This window comes from Lepidothrix coronata, unplaced genomic scaffold, assembly GCF_001604755.1.
Source record: "Lepidothrix coronata isolate B3197 unplaced genomic scaffold, Lepidothrix_coronata-1.0 Scaffold125, whole genome shotgun sequence".
NCBI lineage: Eukaryota > Metazoa > Chordata > Aves > Passeriformes > Pipridae > Lepidothrix > Lepidothrix coronata.
In genome coordinates this window covers 1,534,331-1,553,905 of record NW_016690305.1, presented here as the reverse complement: position 1 = coordinate 1,553,905, position 19,575 = coordinate 1,534,331, and the positions used below count along the sequence as shown (strand labels likewise).

Below are 19,575 nucleotides of genomic sequence, written 5' to 3'. Positions count from 1 at the left end.
GGGGCTCCTGCGGGCCGAGCGGGGCTGCGGCCGGCGGGCCTTGCGTTCCCCGGGGCCTTATGCGGGCCGAGCGGGGCTGCGGCCGGCGGGCCTTGCGTTCCCCGGGGCCTTATGCGGGCCGAGCGGGGCTGCGGCCGGCGGGCCCTGCGCTCCCCCGGGGCTCCGCGGGGCCTGTCAGGCGGCACCGTGTCCCCTCGCACTGACCCAGTGAACTCGCCCGTCCCTGCCAGCCCGCCGCGGGGAGCCCCGCTCCGGCACCCCGGCCCTGTCAGGGGGGACAGCCCGGGGAACGTGGCAGCCCCGAGCCTCCCCCGCGGGCAGCGGGCGCCGGGAGCAGCCGTGACCGGCAGTGTTTGACTGGAGAGGCCTTGGCAGGCCGAAGGGACCATCGATCAGCATTGTGTGCCTTTGGTATTGATCCAAGACAAGTAGTTTCAGTGTCAACAGAGCTGTTTCCGCTCTTTTAGTCCCGTGTGGCTGCACTTTGAAGTGGGACAAGGTGTAGGCCAAAAGGAGGTGTTGCCAAGTAGTGCTTCTGGAATAAAACCCTACATTTTCCCCAGTAAGCTTCAGTTCAACGTTCGTGGTGTGCTGCTCTTACTGTAACTTCTGAGTGTCTGCTTGCTTGGGTGGGCGGGGAAGGAACTTCTGAACTCTCATTATATTCTTCTAACTTCTCGCTGCTCATTCTGTTTTCTTGCTTCAGGAGCTGACTTGGGCAAGTTCCTGGAAAGTACGTGTAATTTTTTTTTTCCTTCTCCCATAACACTGCTGGTTGCTTTTGTTCTTAAGAAACTCTTTAATAAACACAAATTCATCTGCTGCTTTGTGAATGGAACATTTGGTTGATGCACAGTGTGATAATTGGGAACCTTTGTAAACAAAATTGGTTGCAGTTGTCAACAGCAGAAGCTTTGTTTTGATATTTTTAAGCTCTTGGTGTTGGCTGCAATAGATAATAAGAGCATTACTACTCTGAGGTGCTGGTTTTCTTGCTATTCCCTTGAATAAGCATCCTTTGAACAGTTGGCTGTTCAAAGCTGAGGTGAAAACGGGTCCCAGTCGATCCTGGGTGTGCCAACAGAAATGTTGGAGTGTCCCTTGCCCCTTCTGCACCTGTTTTGCTCCCCAGGTTCGTGTAGTTCTACAAGTCAGCTGGTGTCAGCAGATGTGCGTTGGTGTTAATTTCTCACTGAACGTATGTTTTTAAAAAAAATAAATTTAAAGATTCTGTTTACTAGTCCACTGGATTAAAGAGAAGGCAGAGATTTATCCCTGGAAGGTGGATGTCCCCTCTTGTGCTGAGCCTTTGGTAGCCCCTTTCAGTATGTGACAGTACTGAGTGTAAATCACGGGGTTTAATGTTTTTAAGAGCTGCTCAGGCCCTGGATACAGGAACATACATGGGGGTACCTGGGCACTGTGTTTCTTTTGGGGCCTTTTGTGAATGGTTTCTTGACCCTGTCTTTTAAAAAAAGAGCACAGAACTAAAATGCACAGTAGTCTTGTAGCAGGCATGATTTGTTTCGTAGGGTGCTTAGAAAAAAATTCTGATACCACAGCAAAAACTTGGACTCTTGCAGATCCTCTTTTCATTACAGGTGTTGGTCTTGAGGTAAAATATCATCAGGTGCTCCTATTAGCATTTTTTCTTGCCTTTGTAAAACCTACAGGAAATTAAAAATATGATCTCTATGAGGATGTGAGTGGGGAAAAAATGCTTGTAAATAGACAGTTGAGGGCTTTACAATTAATTTTTTCCCTACTGTTCTGTTCCTGGATTGAGGAAAAAACTTTGTTTGTAGAAGAGGAGTACTAAGAAGGTTTTGGGTGTTTCTAAGGAATTGAGGCTAAGCACCATTGCATCTCTGCTGAGGCCAGTTGTCTGAATGAAATTCTATCACAAACTGGAGTTCCTTGTACCCGAATATAAGGAAAAAATTGGCAGGTGTTTTAAGATCTATAGGTGCTTCATTAAAATAAAAACAACTGTGCTCGTCAAAGTCACTTGGAACACCTTGTTGGGGCAGCTGACTGGCTGAAGGGCTTTGCTGGTATTGATCCACCTGTCTGTGCTGAAAGATCTTTGTGTCTAAACCTGGAAGGGAAACCCTGGTTCGCAGTAACTGGTGAAGATGACCTGGGCACCTGGACCGTGGTCTGGGCCTTCCCCTCTGCCCCCTCTTTAAAGTAATTCAGGCCTTTGTTTATTAATTTATTTGAAATACTAAGAATATGAAATTTGACTCTGCCTGCTTTTGTCTGATCTTGTAAGTTCAAGTAACTGTCACGTGTATGTTGTTCTTTCATTGAGGTCTTTAAAATTCTTCCTTAGGGCTTTTTAAAGTATGGTACTAAGTCTGATTCAGGAAAAAAAAAATCCCTTTCCTAGCATTTTTCCCTTATTTTTCTGTTTTTATTTTTTCCCCTCTCAGTGCTTCTGCTCAAAGATTAGTGGAGATAAGCTATATTTTATTCATGATTACAGACAGAGCTAAGGGGCAGAGCAATAAAATTTCTGTTTGTGGGCATAAAAGCACAGGCCTGATCTGCCTTCTCCTGCCTTCTCCTCTCTTGCTAGAGATTCATTGGCTGCTTTGGTAAGGAGAAACCCATCTCTTTGTTACTGGGGAAGCATTTGTGTTGAAAGGGACTTTTCTTTGTGTGGTTTTCTCCTCAATTTATTTGAATTCACGGAGTGAGTGACGTTCGAAGCGCTAGGTGTGTGAAATGCTGCAGGGGGATGGGCTTTGCTCTCATGGGAACAAACTCAGTTTTCTGCCCAGCTTAGCCCAGCTTAGCTGCTCCTTTTCTCTTTTGCTATCAACTCCTGAACATTTCTTTGGTTGCACAAATGATCTGGCTTGAAAACGGCCAGAACTGAGAAAACTTGGCAAGTTTGCTCCAGGTGCACCTGAGTTCTGGATGGAACTGAGAAGAATGAAGTGCTCTAAGTGACAAGGTCTGTACAGCATTGGCCCTCTTGTGGTTGGTGTGTAGATATATATGACCATGTAGTTCACCATGGGGATGTTTAATACCATTACTTTTTCATGTTTAGCTCAGCTGGGGATTGTAGCAGGCTGAGGTCTCTGCGTGGCTTTGTCAGTAGCTGAGATTGCCACAGTGTGTTGGTTACAAAATGTGTCCACTTCTCTGTTTTTGCAGAGGGAGGTTGGTCAGTCCATTTCCTCCAAAGGTGATTAAGCATTGCTTGAATTCAGACACTGTGTGATGGTTTGATGTTGCGTGGGAAACTAAGCTGCAGTTGAAATTTGTATGTCCTTCTTGCTTTTTTTCTTTTCTATTTGTAATGGAAAGGATGCGTAGAATTGTTTTGATGCATCCGAGGTTTTTGGGAAGTGTGAAATCGAAATGTGTGTTTTCAAGAGTCAGCCTGTTCTGTAATCCCTAAAGCTTGGAATACGTAGAAGCTGGATATGTAGACTTCAGGATTACAGAGAAAAGCAGAAGGAATACCAGGAGCTGTGTAGAGATTGTAGAGTCTGTAGGTCAATGAGAAATTCTGATGAACACTTAGAGAATTGTTTTAAAATACTGCTTTGTTGATGTGCCTTTTGGATCACTTACTGTTTTTTGATTCCCTCAGCGAGTTATTAAAACTGCGTTATCACTTTCTCTCCTTTTGGCCATACATTTGAAAAAAATCTAGGGAATCTAGAAAAATCCCCCTGCAGCATTTCACACTCGATGGCTTTAACAGTGGCTCTTGTATATGTAGTTTGGCATTGGGAAGAGATAAACAAGCTTACATATAACACGTTACAAAAATTGGCCAGAAAAATATTTTGGTGTTGTTAAATATTGTTCTTCTGGTGAAAGAAAGCGTGATGCATTGCCCTTTGGGAAGGCAGTGTTTGCTTAGGGGAACTCTGTCCTTTTTATTCAGTAGAGAAATACTTGTTTCAAGTCGTTGTTACAATGAAACACTTTAAAAAAAAAAAAATCTTCCTCCTGTCACTGACAACAACTGTAAACACTTGGCATCCTGTCGATAGTGTTTTATGATAAAGATACTGTGTGAGTGGGGGATTCAGAGGCTGTGGATGTCCATGGGCAGGTCAGTTTGGGTAAGAACAGATGTGATGTGTGTGTGGTGGTGGGTCAGTTCAGACTGGAAGGAACAGAAGGAGAAGAAGTGCTTTGGGCACTAAGGAGATGACTTGGGGTGAAGTTCTGTGGTGATGGATGGAGAGCTGAAGTCACGAGCCTTTAGCCTTGGTCAGAATGCTGTGTGGCAAGGAGTTGGTGTGACTGGCAAGTGATGGGGTGTATAAATGGTTTTTTGAGCCATATATGTTAGAATCTGAGGATGGTTTAGCTGGAAGAGCCTTGGTGGTTGTCTGCTCCAGCCTCCTGCTCAAAGCAGGGCTGACGTCAGTGTTAGACTGTGTGTGATGGAAAGTGAGTGGGGCTGATCATGGAAGTAGCATATGGCAAGATTTTTAAGTAAAGGCATCTCATAACTTGATTTAATAAATTAGAGGCCCAGTTCAACTACCATTAAAGCCAGTGGAAGCTTTTACAATAGGCTTAGTTAATGCTGAATCATCTGTATATGTAATTTTCTCTGTTGCACTAAGCTTTAAGAGTACTAAGGCAGGACCAGACATCACAGGTCGATTTTGAAAGATACGGTTCTTACGTTAAAACAAGTGAATATCTTCAGCAATATTAACATGAAGAGAAGTGGTAAGCTTATTAAAAAGTGTTGCAATTCGTACATAGTAACCAGTTACCCTCTGCTGTCCTGGCTGACCAAGGTATGCAGTGTGATACACCTTGTTAGGACCCTTTGTCAGACACTCTCTCTGTGTTGAATGTTTCCTGAAGTATAGGAGTACAGTCTCAGAACTGCACGAGTGGGAAACCTTAGGAAGGCGTGGGGGGAGACAATTTCCACAAAGCCCAAAGAAGCTCCTTTATGTCAATGACATGTAAAACAAAGCCCCAAGCCCCCACAAGAAGCCAGATTTGTTAATTCAGTGAATGTTTTCAGTGAGCACAGTCTGAACTGTGTTCTTCCACCCTGAATGTGTGTCTGGGCTGGATAATGTGTGTGAGGAGGGTGAGAGAGCTGCTGCAGCACCTCTGTGTGAGTAGCTTTGGGTGCATTCACATTGCTGGCTACTGATCTTGCTGGGGAGCAGGTAGGCAGAGCAGGCATCCTGATCCCTAACATCTTGTGGAATGGCACAGAGTAAATATTACTAAAATTATTATTATAAATATTACTAAAACTACCGGCAAGTTTTGGATCTACAAGGTACACAGATGTGGAAGTGATTTTTTTCAGCTGGAAAACAAGAGCGCTGGCAGGATTTTGGGATAGGATTTGGAAGGAGAAGTGTTTGTGTTTCAGCCAGTGGCAAGGCCAAGGGTGTGGTTCCCTGACTCTGCTTCTTGGAGCTTAATCGCTGGTGTCTGTGTTTGGCTGGAGACTGGGAATGAAGGTGGAGGTCACGCTGCTTTCTGGGGAGACCGGGAAAAGCGTTCCTGGCTGTCTGTGTGCAGGTGGAGCAAGGAGAGGGTAGCTCCCAACCTGCCTCCAGCCACCAGGGTCACAGCAGGAGGTAGGAAAGGGAGAAAACATCTGGAGTTGTGGTACTTAACGTTCCTTTATTTCTTGGTTAGGTGTGTGGGTCTCCTTAGTCTCTCGTGTCATCCTCTCCTAGAGGGGATTCCGAGCCTCCCTGTGTTTGTCCCCCTTGGCTGGAGTGCAGCATTTTGGGAGCTGCAGTGCTCCGTGAAGCGTGGATCTGTGTGGAGTGAGCAGGGGAGTGGCAGCTTGGAGCTGCCATTTGAGGGAGTCACGGGCAATTTTTGACCAGAAACTGCTGGGAGATTGAAACACTTCTGCAATGGTTTGAGACAGGAAGGTTGTAAGACTTGAGGAGATCTAAAAATGTAAGAGTAATAATAGAGGTGTAGTTTCTGGAGAAGTGAATGGTTTGGACATTGTTCCCTTGGGAAAAACTTGGCTTGTGGGTAGATAGGCCTTGGAAAATCCACTGCCTTTATCAGGAATAAGGTTGGGCAAGCCAGGGGGGACTCCTGTGACTTGTCTGGCATCTTGTGTAATGTGACTAATGGATTTTTTTTCCTGACTCATTTTCTGTTTAAACTAGAATATACCTTTTAGAAAATTTAGTGTTGACCTGAAAACAACTCACTTTGCTGTTTATCCCCACATGTCCCTTCACTGAATAAACTTGAGTTTCAGCCTTTTTAACCTGCATGATCATTTAAGACGGAGCAAAATACTTAATTTTTTCCTCAAAGCTTAATAAATAGAGCTTTAGTGTGGTGTTGGTGTTTCTTCTTGTCACTGTAAGGCGTATCTGTCATGTTCTATCAATTTTTGAACTCCTGATTTATCAGCTCTTTTGCCTCTTACAACAGAGCAGGACACAGTATCCCTTCAGTGACACAATTTGGTGTATATTTACTCTGTATTTCCTTATTCCTGTGTTAAGTGTTTCCTGTTAGCTCTTTTAGTCAATGTTGTATCACATGCTTTTTTTCAGCTGGTTAATGTCATAAATCTCAGCTTGGTTTCAGGACTGTGTTTTTCCAGAATAGTCCTGCATTAGTTGTGTATCACCTGTGTTTTCTGCTAGTGCCTCTTCTGACTTGGCCTTATACAACCTGCTATACTGGACCGAGGTGAATAATTCATAATGGCACCATTGATGATGTGTCATTTCCATTATTTACCATGTCCATGTTTTCATCCTTAGGTTTTAGGAGTTTGGTGGGCCAGTGCTACAGACTCTGCAGAAGTAGGAGAAAGCTTCTTAACTTGGTTTTGTGAATTTTATTCCTTCTGAGAATGGGTGGTTGTGTATTCTTTGGAAGAGGGGATTAAAAGAAAAAGTATCTTGTGATGATTTGAGACCTTTCATGTGGTTCTGAATGATTTTGTCCTTTTTAGAGTTCTACTGAATTGGAATGTCCTGCTGAAATGAAAATTTATTTCACCTACTTGCCGGAGCAATGAAATTTCTACCCTTACAAAAGTATCTTTTGATTGACTGTCTTCCATAAATCCATGTTACCTGGCCATAATTGTGTCAGAGTCCTTTAATCAGTGTTGTCTGCTTTAGCCAGTGATTAATATCAGACAGGCAGGTAGGGGAGCCACCTGAGTCATCCTGTTTACCACTGTGCTTGAAAAGTGGCTTGCTTGCACACAGTTATGGATCTTCTTTAATATTTCAGGAATTAGAGAAAATCAGCATTAATTATTCAGTCAACCTGTTAATTTTTTTAAAAACACAGCTGCTGGCACTGCCAGCAGCCAGCTAGAGTAGCTGCCTGTGGAATGTTTTCTTGCTTGGGGAAGGTGAGGTTTTATCATCTTGCTGTAATGTTGCTGTTGCATGGTGTGGAACACTGCTGTTAAATTCCTGTCCCATCTTTATTTAGGGAGAACCCAATTCCTTGCACTTCAACCTGCTTAGGTTAGATTTCTGTTGTGTTCTTTGGTTCTCAAAGTTTCAGCCAATTTATAAGTTTAAAAGGCTGTTTCAAACCTGCAGTAGCAACAGTACTACCTTGGAAGGAAAGGATGTTTTTCTTCCTAAACACCTCCAGTCAAAGAGTAGACAATTTCAAAATAAAATAGCTGTGTATAGGAAGGATCAGTGGTATACCTTTTTTTCCCAAGGTTTAGGTTTCCAAAGTTAATAAAAACCCTAAGCACACAGCAGCCCCAAAGCTATAAATTGCAGTGACAGTCCAAATCTTTAATTTTTTTCTGTCTGTAGGAAAGATTAGATGGGCAGACCTGAATGCAGCCACTGCCTAGACTCAACTTGGAATGCTAAGAATCAGTGCATCTCTATCTGGAGCAGCAGAACAGACAGATTGCCAAGTGGTGCAAGCTGACAGAGTTCTGTAATGGAAATGTAGGAATTTAACATTGCCTGAAAATCTTAATTCTGGTGCCAGTCAGTAAGGGATAAATCTTAAAATGGCATTTTTTTTTTGTATATTCTGAAGTTGAGCAAGGTCTGGTACAACATGGTAGTTTAGGTCTTTCAGAGTCTCTGAAAACAGCTTTTTGCCTGGATATTTATTAGCTAGCTATATGTTTTAAAATACCAGAGCTTGTGGGCAAAGTGTGCCACAGTAATTATAGACCTCCAACTGAAACATCTTGTGCATTTTAATGCACAAATCTGGCCGGTAGAATCAAGTTCCAACTTGTGTCTGTAGCAGATGTTTCTGAGAGCTTTAATAGATTTGTCAGGTACTAAGTAGCAAGCTTGAGAAATAATGTCAAAACCTGCAAGCCTGGTAAAGTAACCATTTTACCTGCAGTGAACCAACGAAAGGAGTGTTGCTGAGAGCAACTTGTGCATCTCTAATATTACCTGGTAATTGTGAGTGAAAGCCACTTAAGGGCTTAATGTTATTGGATTACATTTTATGTCTGCTCGGAGGATGGACTTCTGATTTTCAAAGTGCTAAACAGCTGACAAAATACAGGGGTGGTTTTTCCCTTGCTGGTCCACAGGTTGATGGTGGGGTTGGTGTGATTTCTTCTCTTTTCAGCCCTGCATGCTGACAGCAGGTCGGTGGTATCACCCCAGGAAAATGGGGTCCCAGTTCAGTTTATGAAGCAATTCCATTTTCTCCCCAGATACGCAGGAAAACTGCAGCCATTTGTAGGGTTGCACTGGCACCTTGATCAAGGATTGGCCTGATTTGTAGAAGACTTTGGAGAAAATGTTCCTCTTGGGTGGACTGGTGGGAAGCACTGGGCAGCCTTCTTGGCCAAGCAGAGCTGTTTCCTGGCCAGGATCAAAGCAGGGCCTCAGTTTCTCACTTCAGCTTGAGTCTGTCCCTGTGTGCTCTGCCCAGATCACATCTGTGGCTTGGGGATTCCACCATTGATAGCCACTTATTTGTAGAAAACCCTGATTCACAGAACCAGCGGTTCAGAAAGAGGCTTTTCATTAGTTATGTTATTTTTGCAATTTGCAAATACATGTTATTTTTGCGATCCTTGATTAATAAGGAGGCAGCATTGATAAAAAAGACCAAAATCAACGTTTCAATTATTAATACTGAAGTTTAAAATGTAAGAAAATTATCTAGATGATCAAGATGTGATAAATTCATGCCTTTTCCTTGGCCAAAATGGCTGAATTCATGACCTGATCATTCATTCCCTTCCCTTAATTTCTGCTCCTTTCTCTTGCTCCACCCTGACTCTTTGCTCTCGTGAAGGGAGGGCCACCCTGACTGGCCTTTCCAGTTGGTACAGCTTCTCCTCTGCACCAGCCAGGTGCATTGAGCAGTCCCTGTGGAGGTTCCTCTCCACACTGGCTTCGTGCTCTCCCCTTTTCCCTGCTGTGGGAACCAGGAGAAGCAGCACATGGTTCCTGCTTTCCCTGTCTCCTCTGCTCTGACACAGCTCAGTGTATTCCTCCGGCACACTTGCTGTCTCAGCTTTCCTGAGTCTTTTCCCTGCTCTCTGCCTTCCTCCTCCCAAGTCACTGCCCATTCCCAAAGTGCCTCTTTTCCAATGGTTTTCTCTCAGCTTTGCCTCTAATTTCCTTTTCATGTGTGTTTTATTTCTGGGTAACGTTGCCTATTAAATCCACCTGTTAAACCTCTTCAAATCATCTGCACATCTGTGGTTTATTCTGTTTCGGGGGTCTTTGGGGGCCTGTTCAGTTACAGTTTCACTCACTTAGAGGTGTCTCATTTCAAAATCCTCACAGTCAGAACTTGTAGGGAGGCAGTAACCTGCCTCAATGCAATACAGAAGGAGGAAGCCAGCAAAGAGTTCTCAAAATGAAGTGTGGTGACCAAAGGGAGGGACAGGGAAAACTGTTTTGCAGCTCACTGGGATGATACTGGAAGGCTTTGAGTATTCTTGTAGGTACTCGAGTGCTTAGGAGTCTGGCAGAGAAAGATGACACAGCATCCTCGGTTTTTTGGGAAGGGAATGCAGAGGGTGAAGAGGGTGGGGCCCAGTGGGTCCAACCCAGTAAATGGCTCAGTTCTTACTGGTTTTTAGTGCTTTGTCCTTGTATCTGATGCTTTTCAGCTGTGTTTTCCTGGCAGTCTAACATTCAGTGCCAGCCTTTTTGGTGTTACTGTTACTAAGCTAGCTTTGATGTTGGGAGCTAAAGATCCCAGGTTCCCTGGTGATCCTCATGGGTTGATCTGGAAACTCTCCACCCCTCCAGCAGCAGGATTACAGGCACTGCAGGAAGTGGAGGGGCAGAGCCATCCACTTAAGGCTTCTAGGAATTGTTTTAGAGGCTTGTCTCTGCCAGAGTGTGCACGATGGTTTGCTTGAATTGACCTGCAATATTTTCACAAGTGGCTGCTTTGTCTTCTTTGGGTACCTCACCCTGTATTATGATTGGAAGAATAATAAGTGATGCACAGTGAACACTGTAATGAGCTGTCACTTGCTTCAAAAAGGCAACTCAGACCAAAATCATCTCAAACTGGGCCTGTGAGAATAACTGGGTGGTTTTGTATTAGCTTTTGGTGCAGGTAGTGGGGATAATTCCGTTTCATTCTGTAGGGTTATTGTGAAAATAAAAATACTAAGGTTTATATATAAATTACATTGTGTATGGGAAAAAAATGAGTATTCCATGTAGTGAAAATCCATAAGCCAGATGTTGGTTGGTAGGTTTAGGCTGCAGGGAGTTCTGTAACTGTTCGTAATCTTATGCCCGAAAGATTTGGGTAAAATCTGTTCCAGTGGTTTTAGCATGCTTGGTTTTAGCATGTTTTGTCATTTTGTAACTTTGAGGGTCTTGATGCGTTTCCTTTGGTTTTGTCTTGTTTTCTTCAGTAACTAGTGCCCTTTCTACCTCCCCACATTTTGTTGTTCTTTTCCATCACCTTTTCACACAAAGTATAGACAAACTCCAAAGCTGGTTATTTAGTCCCTGGGTCTGTTAAGGAATAAAGTTCTGATACAGCAGAGTTCCCTCCCTCCCATCTGTCCTGTATAGGTTCTTCAAGTCTGATCAACCAGTGGCTGTAGGTAATGCTTCAAATCCTTTTTTCTTTGGGCTTTGCCTACAGTGTGTTTGATTTTTGAAGAGCCAAACCTCCTTCCTCTGCAGATTTGGGTTTTGCTGCTGCTGGAGGGCAAGAGGGGCTGTATTTATGGCTGCAACAGACACTTCTCTAGAGCTTCCTGGGCTGGACTTGGCTCTGACAGAAAAAACTTTGTGGCCTTCCCTTAGTCTTGTCCCTTCCCTCCTGTGTGGCTTTCTCTGCTCTTGTCCATACACTCTGGATATGTAGGAACATACCTTTGCTGTGTCTGCAGGACCTTGGCTAATAGGAGTGAAAGGAGCTCAAATCTTAAGTTAGGCTTTTTTTTTTGGCCTAATAAAACTAAGAATGAGAGAAATACTGTCATTTGCCTCCAGATTTTTGGAGGATGTCATAGCATTGGATGTACTCAGACTTTAGAAGGCTTATTTTTCAAGAATGAGCAGTGGAAATTTCTTGAATACTCTGCCACTCAGCTGGCAAATCTGTCTTGCTGTAATTCTAGTAGGTTTTTATCCTCTTGTAATTGTCAGGAAGCAGCAATTCTGTTAATTAAGCATTACTGTTCTTACAGAAGGGGATTATACATCAAGTTCTCAGTGTTTGTACAAATTATTTCCTCAGACACACTGATCCAGAGTTCTGTTTGATCTGTTAAAAGAGGGATTTAGGGAAGAGATCTTGATGCAGTTGCTCCTATATTAGTAAATTAATTATGTTGGAGAATGAAATGGATTCCTTAAAAAAAAATTTCCATGTCAATTTTTTTTTACTTCTTTGCATGACCAGATGTGCTTTTCTATTGGGAATTAATTTATGAGGGACTGTATCAATCCAGCTATTTTCATACTAAACAATTTTATTTTTCAGGTTCACGCTTTTTAAGAAAAGAGGAATAGAACAGGAAAAAAATGGCAGCAGAAACTCAGACACTTAACTTTGGGCCTGAATGGTAAGTTTTGTCTGGTTTGTGAGACTCCAGAACCTCGTCTAAAATGAATTTCGGTCCTTTGGAACAGAACTGATTATAAGACTGAACGGGATATAATGTGTTTGTTGTTCCATCCTGCTTCACCTCAGTCCCTGGCCTGGGATTGAAGGCAATATTGTAAGATTAGTCTTCACTTTGTGTATGAAGTGGGTTGGGTTTTATGTTACGTTAAGGCATAATATTTACATTGCTACCAAGTAGAATAATGTGTATGATCCCAGAGGTGTGCACAGAGTAACTGAAGATGTGCTTGTTTGGTCTTTCCATGTGCTACATGTTAATAAGAAAGTTCTTAAACTCTCCTCACTGGACTTAAATCTGTAGCTAAGCAAGCTTTTTCTTTTTCCACCGTTCAAAAAACCTAAACCCTGTATGGAACATGATGAAAGTGAGTTTCGTGTCATAGTATCCTGCACGTGTGCACTGGAAGTGTCAGGAAAAATGAGCTGCTGTGTTATAGGGAATCCCTGATGTCCTATCATTTTGTCAGCTGTTAGTTTTCAGCTTGTCTGACATGCATTGTCCTGGTTTTTGCTAAGGAATGGTTGCACAGGTGTGATTATTCATTATTTGTTCCAGTCTCTCGTTGAAGTGTTGGTGGCTTCAGTTGCAAACAAGACTTGTGGGTGGTGTGGTTTCTGAAGAGGGATGTGATCCCGGGGGTGTGGAGTGGGCCTAGGAAACGGAACTGCTGCACAGCATGTGGGGAGACTTACTGGAATAACATCTTCACTTGTGCTGACACACTTCTCTGCACAATGCCCAGAAATTGGAGAGGATTCAGCGAAGAAGGAAGACATGATTTACGGGCTGGGAAACAATGAGAGCTCGGTCTGTTTTGTTAGATGGGGAGAAGGTTAAAGAATGACTCTATCGCTGTCTATAAATACACCCACCAGGAAGATATGCTGTGCTGGAGTGCTCCTCAGTGTAAGAGACAGACATGATTAGATTCTTGATGGATGGAAGCCAAAGTTATATTAAAAAGAAGGGGGAAGACAACTCTAAAAAAAGCACGTTTTAACAGTAGCTCGATTGCTGTGTCATAGTGAGGGGACTTCAGTCTCCATTTAGTTTAAAAACCAGATGAGATTGTGTATGGAATATGTATTCTACTTGAGTGAGTTACTAGATTTTTACAGGAATGGTGGAATGTAAGATTTATAATTATTGCTTTGGGTTGCAGTGCAGTCGTGTCTGTCACATCAGCTGCTGTATCACTTCACAGTGAAACTCTGGGCCACGTTTGGTCTGCATTGATCAAACACTGAACATTGCACTGAGCCATCTAATCCTTGGAATAATTCTTCCCCAGGCATGTTTTGTTTGGAAGTGGTGTGTAAAGGACCTGCCACGGGGTGGCACCAAACTAAAAAAATAAGATCAACATTTGACTTGCAAATTGCTTTTTCCTTTCTGTTTAAAGAACAATAAAGCAAATCAAAGCATGCTTCAATAATTAGGTGAAAGGTAACCTCTGAATCACTGTTACAGTTTAGAGCACCTTCCTTTCCGTGGATTTCTCAGTTGTTGAGAAGAGGTTTTGTCGTTCACTTTTCTAAGATGCACATTAAGGAAAATGTAGGAAAATGGTCAGGGTTCTGTTTCTTGACGCATACATCCTTTTGTGAAACGTTCCTCAAAAAAAAATTCCTAAAAATATAGAATATTTGTGAAGCTGAGGAAATGACTGTGTGAAGGGATAGTAATGTACTTGCAGAGTGGGAATCATACAGTGGTAAGATGTTATGTGCAAGAAGTCCATTAACTTGCCTGTATGGGATGGGAGCAAATGTAATTGCATATTTATCCATTACCATAAGTTAGACTGCTGTTTGAAATGTCTCTGAAATAGTGGCACTATATTTTGTGCATCTTTTTTATTGATACCCTAAGCTAAATGAAATATGCACTCTAAAAAAAACCCAAACAAACAAACAAACCATTAATTTTAATTTCTGGAAAAGGATTTGTAGTAAAGAAGCATTCCAGAGACACAAGAAGAAAACCCATTGTAAAATTTACTGTGCTGTAGTGTTAAACTTTGCCAAACAGCTGAATAAACTCGTGGTTAATGTTTGCTGCACTGTCCTCAGCATGGTAAGAGTTTTTCTTGTCCAAAAGAAGATGTTGCCATGAATACCTGTGGAAGATGGACAACTGATTTGTGTGCAGCAGCTTAGGCAAGGCTTTAGGGGTGCAGTAACTTGCTATATGTTCAACATAAGAGTTTTCCTGGGCCAGTTCAGTTCCTTGCTGTGCTCCTGGGAATGTTTTTTCCCTCTGTCCTGGCTGTGGATGAAGAGAGGGAAGCTCTTCACCGCTGGAGCGCCGAGGTTGAGTTTTGAACCGAAGCCGTGGCTGGTCTTTCCTCTGCGCGTTGTTTGTCGCGTTTGTGCCCAGGCTGTGCCTGTGCAGGGGGGGTGGCACGGTGGCACAGGGGGTGGTGGCACCCCCTCAGTCAGTGCCATGGCTTGTCTCTGTTCCAGGCTGCGAGCCCTGTCCAGCGGTGGGAGCGTGACATCCCCTCCGCTGTCTCCGGCCCTGCCCAAGTACAAACTAGCAGACTATCGCTACGGGAGAGAAGAAATGCTGGCACTTTTTCTAAAGGATAACAAGGTGAGCAGGGGAAGGCCTGATGGGTGTGCTCCTAATGAGCCTTGAGATCAGGAATACTGGTTTGTATTTTGGGATTGTGCACAGAGAAATCACGTGTCCCTTGGCATCCCCGACTGAAGAGGTCTGATTTGGTGGGGGGGGTTTGTGTGTGTGTACTTATTTGATCCCCCTTTTACTGCATTCATTATGTTTGATTCTTTTTTTGCCTCTTTAGGGGCAACTTCCTGTACCCCGGAGAACAAAAAACCTGATTGCCATATTCAGTCCCACTGCCACAGATGACTGAGGGTTAAAGTCTCCTTGCAGCTGTGCATATTTGCTTGCCTCAGTAGGATTTTATTTATGTAGTGCATAATAGTTATTTGATTCAGCTACAAAGTCAGGCAATAAATCACGTTAGCAGATCATCTGAAAACGGCAATGGATCCACATTTATCCCAAATTAAGGCAGTTCGTTTTAGCAGGTAACTGGCCCAATGAGAGCAGCCCTCAGGTATTCCCTTCTCTGGGAATCAGGACACAAATACAGTCAGGCACATGGAATGCATTAGGACAGTGTAGAAAGTCAAGAACTTCCTCCTGGTTTCATTTCAAGCAAGGCTCTCAGTGGTGTAAAAGATGCTGTAAAATTTCAGAGGTCCTTTCAGGCAACAATTCAGGCAAAAATTTCAGGCGACGTTCTGCATTTGTAAACATTGGGTTTTCCTGCAGCTGGTGACAGAGGTTGGTTTGTTGTTGAAGCAGCGTGTAGTGCCTTGGAAATCTCAATCCCTCAAGTGAGGGAGGGGCTGCAAGAAATGGTGTCAGGTTGTGCCCTGAGCTTGGCACAGAGCTGTGCACACCCAGCTCCGTGTTCCTGCCCTGCCATGGCCATGCTGACAGTGCTGGGAGCCCTGTGCTGCTTCCACAGGGGCACTGAATGTCAGGGGTGCTTCTGAGCCTGTGAAGTGTGTTCTCCTGAAAGCCCTGCTCTAACATGCAGGATTGTCCTGCTCTGCCTTGGGGAGCTGTGATTTAAACCTTGGTGTTGTGCTGGAATGAGCCAGCCAGCCAGAAGTTCACTGTGTGCTAGAGCAGGTGCTGCTGAGGCCTCTGCAGTTGTGACTGATTCAGAACAACCTTGGAATATCCTGTGTCACAGGAAGTTCCCCATCCTTAGGAGTGGTCCAAAAGAAGATTTTCTCCCTGTGTGTTTGCCAGAAAGGCATTATCATTAGACTGTGTCTTGCTTTTGATACCCAGGTGTTTCCAGAGGGCTGAGAAATTCTAGTTATCTTGACAGTGGTCCTAATTAACTACTTAGGGCAACGTTTTTAAGCTGTGTCTTGTACCCTGTCCTTTTTCACTGGGTCATCTTCAACTTTGCCTCACCTTCAGCCAGCAAAGGTTGCTTTTCTGATTAAAAGATACACTGACTGAAAGCAGCAAAGCTTCTGCTAGCATGTGCCCAAATGAAAATATAAAAAGTCTTTAGTATTATGAACTAAATATTTTTGAAACAGATTTCTGTTGGCGTAATTAGACCTCACTTGGCTGTAATTGCAGCTTCTTGTCCAGATTCTCAAGGTCACATCTGCTGATGGAGCTTCTGATTCAAAATTAGTGTTAAAGTTTATTTTGATTTAAATCATCAGTGTTCTCTAGCTAATTTGTACATATAGTTTTGTTTTACTTGGGTTTTTTGTTTGTGGTTTTTTTACTCTCCTTGTTGGTTGTAAATTGGAATTGCTGACTTTAAATCAAATACAGCCTTTGTGCTGTGTGTGGTAGTTTTGCTGAATAAAAGTCTGGCTATAAAGTGCATTGGAGTTAAAGCAATAGTTTTTAATTTACCAGATGAAATTTCACTTGGTTCAGGTTTGAGCTGCAGTGCTGTGTAATTTTGTATTCTGATCTCTGTGAACTTGTGGGAGGGGTTCTTTGGAAATCTATAAGAATTTTTTTTCTGGGGGTGATAAATTTGCAGTTACACCCACCCCTGGTAAATGTTATGGGAAGCACTGGTGTACTGGGTGGATGGACACAGAGTTGGCAGGATAATAACAATTTTTGTGAGTCAACGTCTGTGGCATCATCTCTGAAGTGGAAATACTTGGATATAGTAGAATGCTCTTTTCCTTTGATACAGATACCTTCAGACCTTCTGGATAAGGAATTTCTGCCTATTTTACAAGAGGAGCCCCTGCCACCACTGGCACTTGTACCTTTTACAGAAGAAGAACAGGTTGGTATCCTTTTTTTTTTTTCCTGTTAAATCTTTAGATTGTCAGTAGTGTAAAGACAAAATGAAGAGTATACCATAAAACAACAAAATGAAGAGTAACCATAAAATTTGAGATTTGGAGAATTTGGAGAAAGAAATTATGAAAGCACAGTGTCAGCATAAAGTTTAAATTCTGTTCATGCTCAATTGTTGTCTTAAATTTGAACAGATATTTTGTCATGCAGTGTTCTGTGGATGTCAGACAGCTTTTTAAATCCAGGATCTCCATCTGGGAAATGTTACCTATTTTTTGATTATGTGCCATTTTCAGATCAGTAAAATTTTCTACAGGTTTTAGATCACCTTCTCTTTTGTAATCATAGTCCTAGAAGTGTCTAAGTTCTGTAGCTTCAGCTTTGTGCCCTTGGGACAACTGGTGAACTTTTTTGACTGTTAGCATTTCTTAGAAGGACACAGTACTCTTAATGACTCCATACACAGGCAGTTGCTTGATTATCTCCTTTGGTCTCCATAGGTATGTGGTTAATTGGTGAACAAGATAAGAGTGAGAACAGGCAGTCCATAAAGATTCCATTTCAGAGATGACTGATCTGGGTAGTTTGAAAAACCCTGGATTTAAATGGCATTCCTAGTGCAGAAAACTGCCTGCCCTGCTCTGGACAGTGCCTCTGACTTTTGACTCTGGATTGATTCCCTCTTTATGGCTGTCAGAACTTTTGATTTTGAAGCTGCTCTCCAATTTGTCATGTTTCTTAGCACTTACTCCATAATACTGTTGTTTGGTTATTTTGTTACTTTTCTAATAGAAAGCTGAGTATTTTTACTGGCTTGAGTACTTTGATTTTTGCAGGGGTGGGTACTGTTACTATTAATTTAAGATATCAGAGCATCCTCCTTCCTTTGCTCCGTGCTGTTGTGTTCTTGAATTCTTCATTTCATTTTGTGCCTGGGTATTCTTGTATATCCTCTTCACCTCTTCTGGAATTCCTCCCTCTTCAGAGCTGGTTCATATTTCTTGTATCTCTGTAGGATGCTGTCCTTTGACACAAGGTGCTGATGGTTTAGTTTTTAATCAGCAGTTGTATTTGAGTTCACGTGGATACATTGTAAGCACTTCGTGTCACAGTTAGTCTAAAAAGGGAGCTGAGATTGAGAGGGTGCTTTTATGGGAAGTCTTAGCCCAGCTCCTGTTCTTGAGTAGGAACAAGAAATGCTCAGCCAGACACAGAGTAGCACAGCAGAATAGTGAACCTCAGTGTAAATACCCTGACAGATTTTTTTGCTGCTGCACAGTGGAGTCCTTCAGAGAGCACTGCAGGCCTTTTGCTGTTCAGGGGGACACCGACTTTTGGGGGTTGTTGGTGTACTCTGGGAGGACTAATACGAGTTTAGGGCTGTGGTATTGAAAGTGTGCTGAGTGGCCTCTTGGCACAGATGAGATGGGAAGTGCTGCTGAGCTTCAGGGATAGCTGGTCCTCTGCTGCAGTGCCCAGTGTTTCACCAGTCTTGAAAAGTCCTGAGGAGTTGGTGTGCCCTGTGTCACTGCTTTCTCCTGCTCCTTTTCACCTGTAATCATACAGGAACCTTTAGGCACCTTAACAGTTCTCTACAATCTCCACAAAAATCTTAATCTGAAAGAAGAGGTCCATATTCCCTTTTTAATAAATTTCCATTAATGCTTTCTGGGGACCCAGAGGACGTGAACAATCTGGTTTTCTATGTCCATTTTCCCCTCTCCATGGCTGATTTGAGATACCAGGGGAATGCCATGATTTAAGCTACTAGGAATTCCTGGTGTTTGTTCCCCATGACATAATAAACATCATTTATCATCAAGAATCATGTTCAGAAGTGATCGTGAGGTGAATATTAATGGATTTGCTGCTAGTCCTGGTACAGGGAAGTTCTTACCACTAAGATTGATAAAAGATAGTTTAAAGGTCCCTTTTTACCCCCTCTGTGAATACTTAAGATAGAATTATTGTCTCAGAGCTTGGGGGGCAGAGATTTGGGAGTCCTGATTAGAGCAGGGGTACTTTGGGTAGGGTGCAGGTGAAGCTGTTAGCATTTCTCTGTCAGGCTTTTGCTCTAGGCCTGGATTCAGAGCAGTTCCTGCAGTCCCAGCACCCGCTGGCATTGCAGCTGTGTGTGTGCTGTGGCTGGAAGAACTAGTCTCAGGCTGATGGAAAGATGTGTTATCTGGGCGTGGGTGGTGGGTTATGGCAGCTCTGTGAATTTAAGCTTTAATTTGTTTAGTCCTGTCGAATTTAACTAGCAGATACTTAGGTTTCCAGTGTTCCCTGGTACAGGACGTGGATCTGCTTTGGATGGAGTTGCTGGTTCTTTTTCTGTAGAATGTTTTTTTAGTGATAATAGAGTTGCTGAGCTAACCTAGAACTCAACTGATTGACCTTGTAGTAGGTTTTGTTATATAATATCACAGATTTGTCTGAGATCTGTTTCCATGGAAGTGTCTGAAGAAAAGAAGGTTTCTGTGGATGGCTTTAACAGAGCTTTCCACCATGGACCCCTGGCACTATGGAGCAGGGGTTCCTCTGCCTTTCTCCCCAGCCCCTTTATTCCTGTTTGTAACAGGGAAGAATTCAGTGGTCTTAGTCTTATCTGCCCGTGGAGTAGGGGAGGCTCAAATTCCTGCTGAATGTGATGGAGTTCCTGACAT

At 43.1% G+C, this 19,575-nt stretch overlaps 1 protein-coding gene across 9 annotated transcripts in view; it reads left to right on the top strand.

Annotated features, from left to right (window-relative positions):
* The first annotated feature begins 330 nt into the window (after positions 1 to 330).
* The window catches only part of GIGYF2 (GRB10 interacting GYF protein 2), a 73,906-nt gene continuing 54,661 nt past the window's right edge, over positions 331 to 19,575 (top strand). For 8 of the 9 annotated variants that reach the window (XM_017826202.1, XM_017826201.1, XM_017826199.1 and 5 more), the window contains exons 1-4: positions 570 to 733; positions 11,932 to 12,013; positions 14,542 to 14,671; positions 16,800 to 16,895. In XM_017826202.1, coding sequence (XP_017681691.1) covers positions 11,973 to 12,013; positions 14,542 to 14,671; positions 16,800 to 16,895 — 267 coding nt within the window. In that variant the 5' untranslated portion in view covers positions 570 to 733; positions 11,932 to 11,972. The other variant, XM_017826196.1, reaches the window with a different exon arrangement.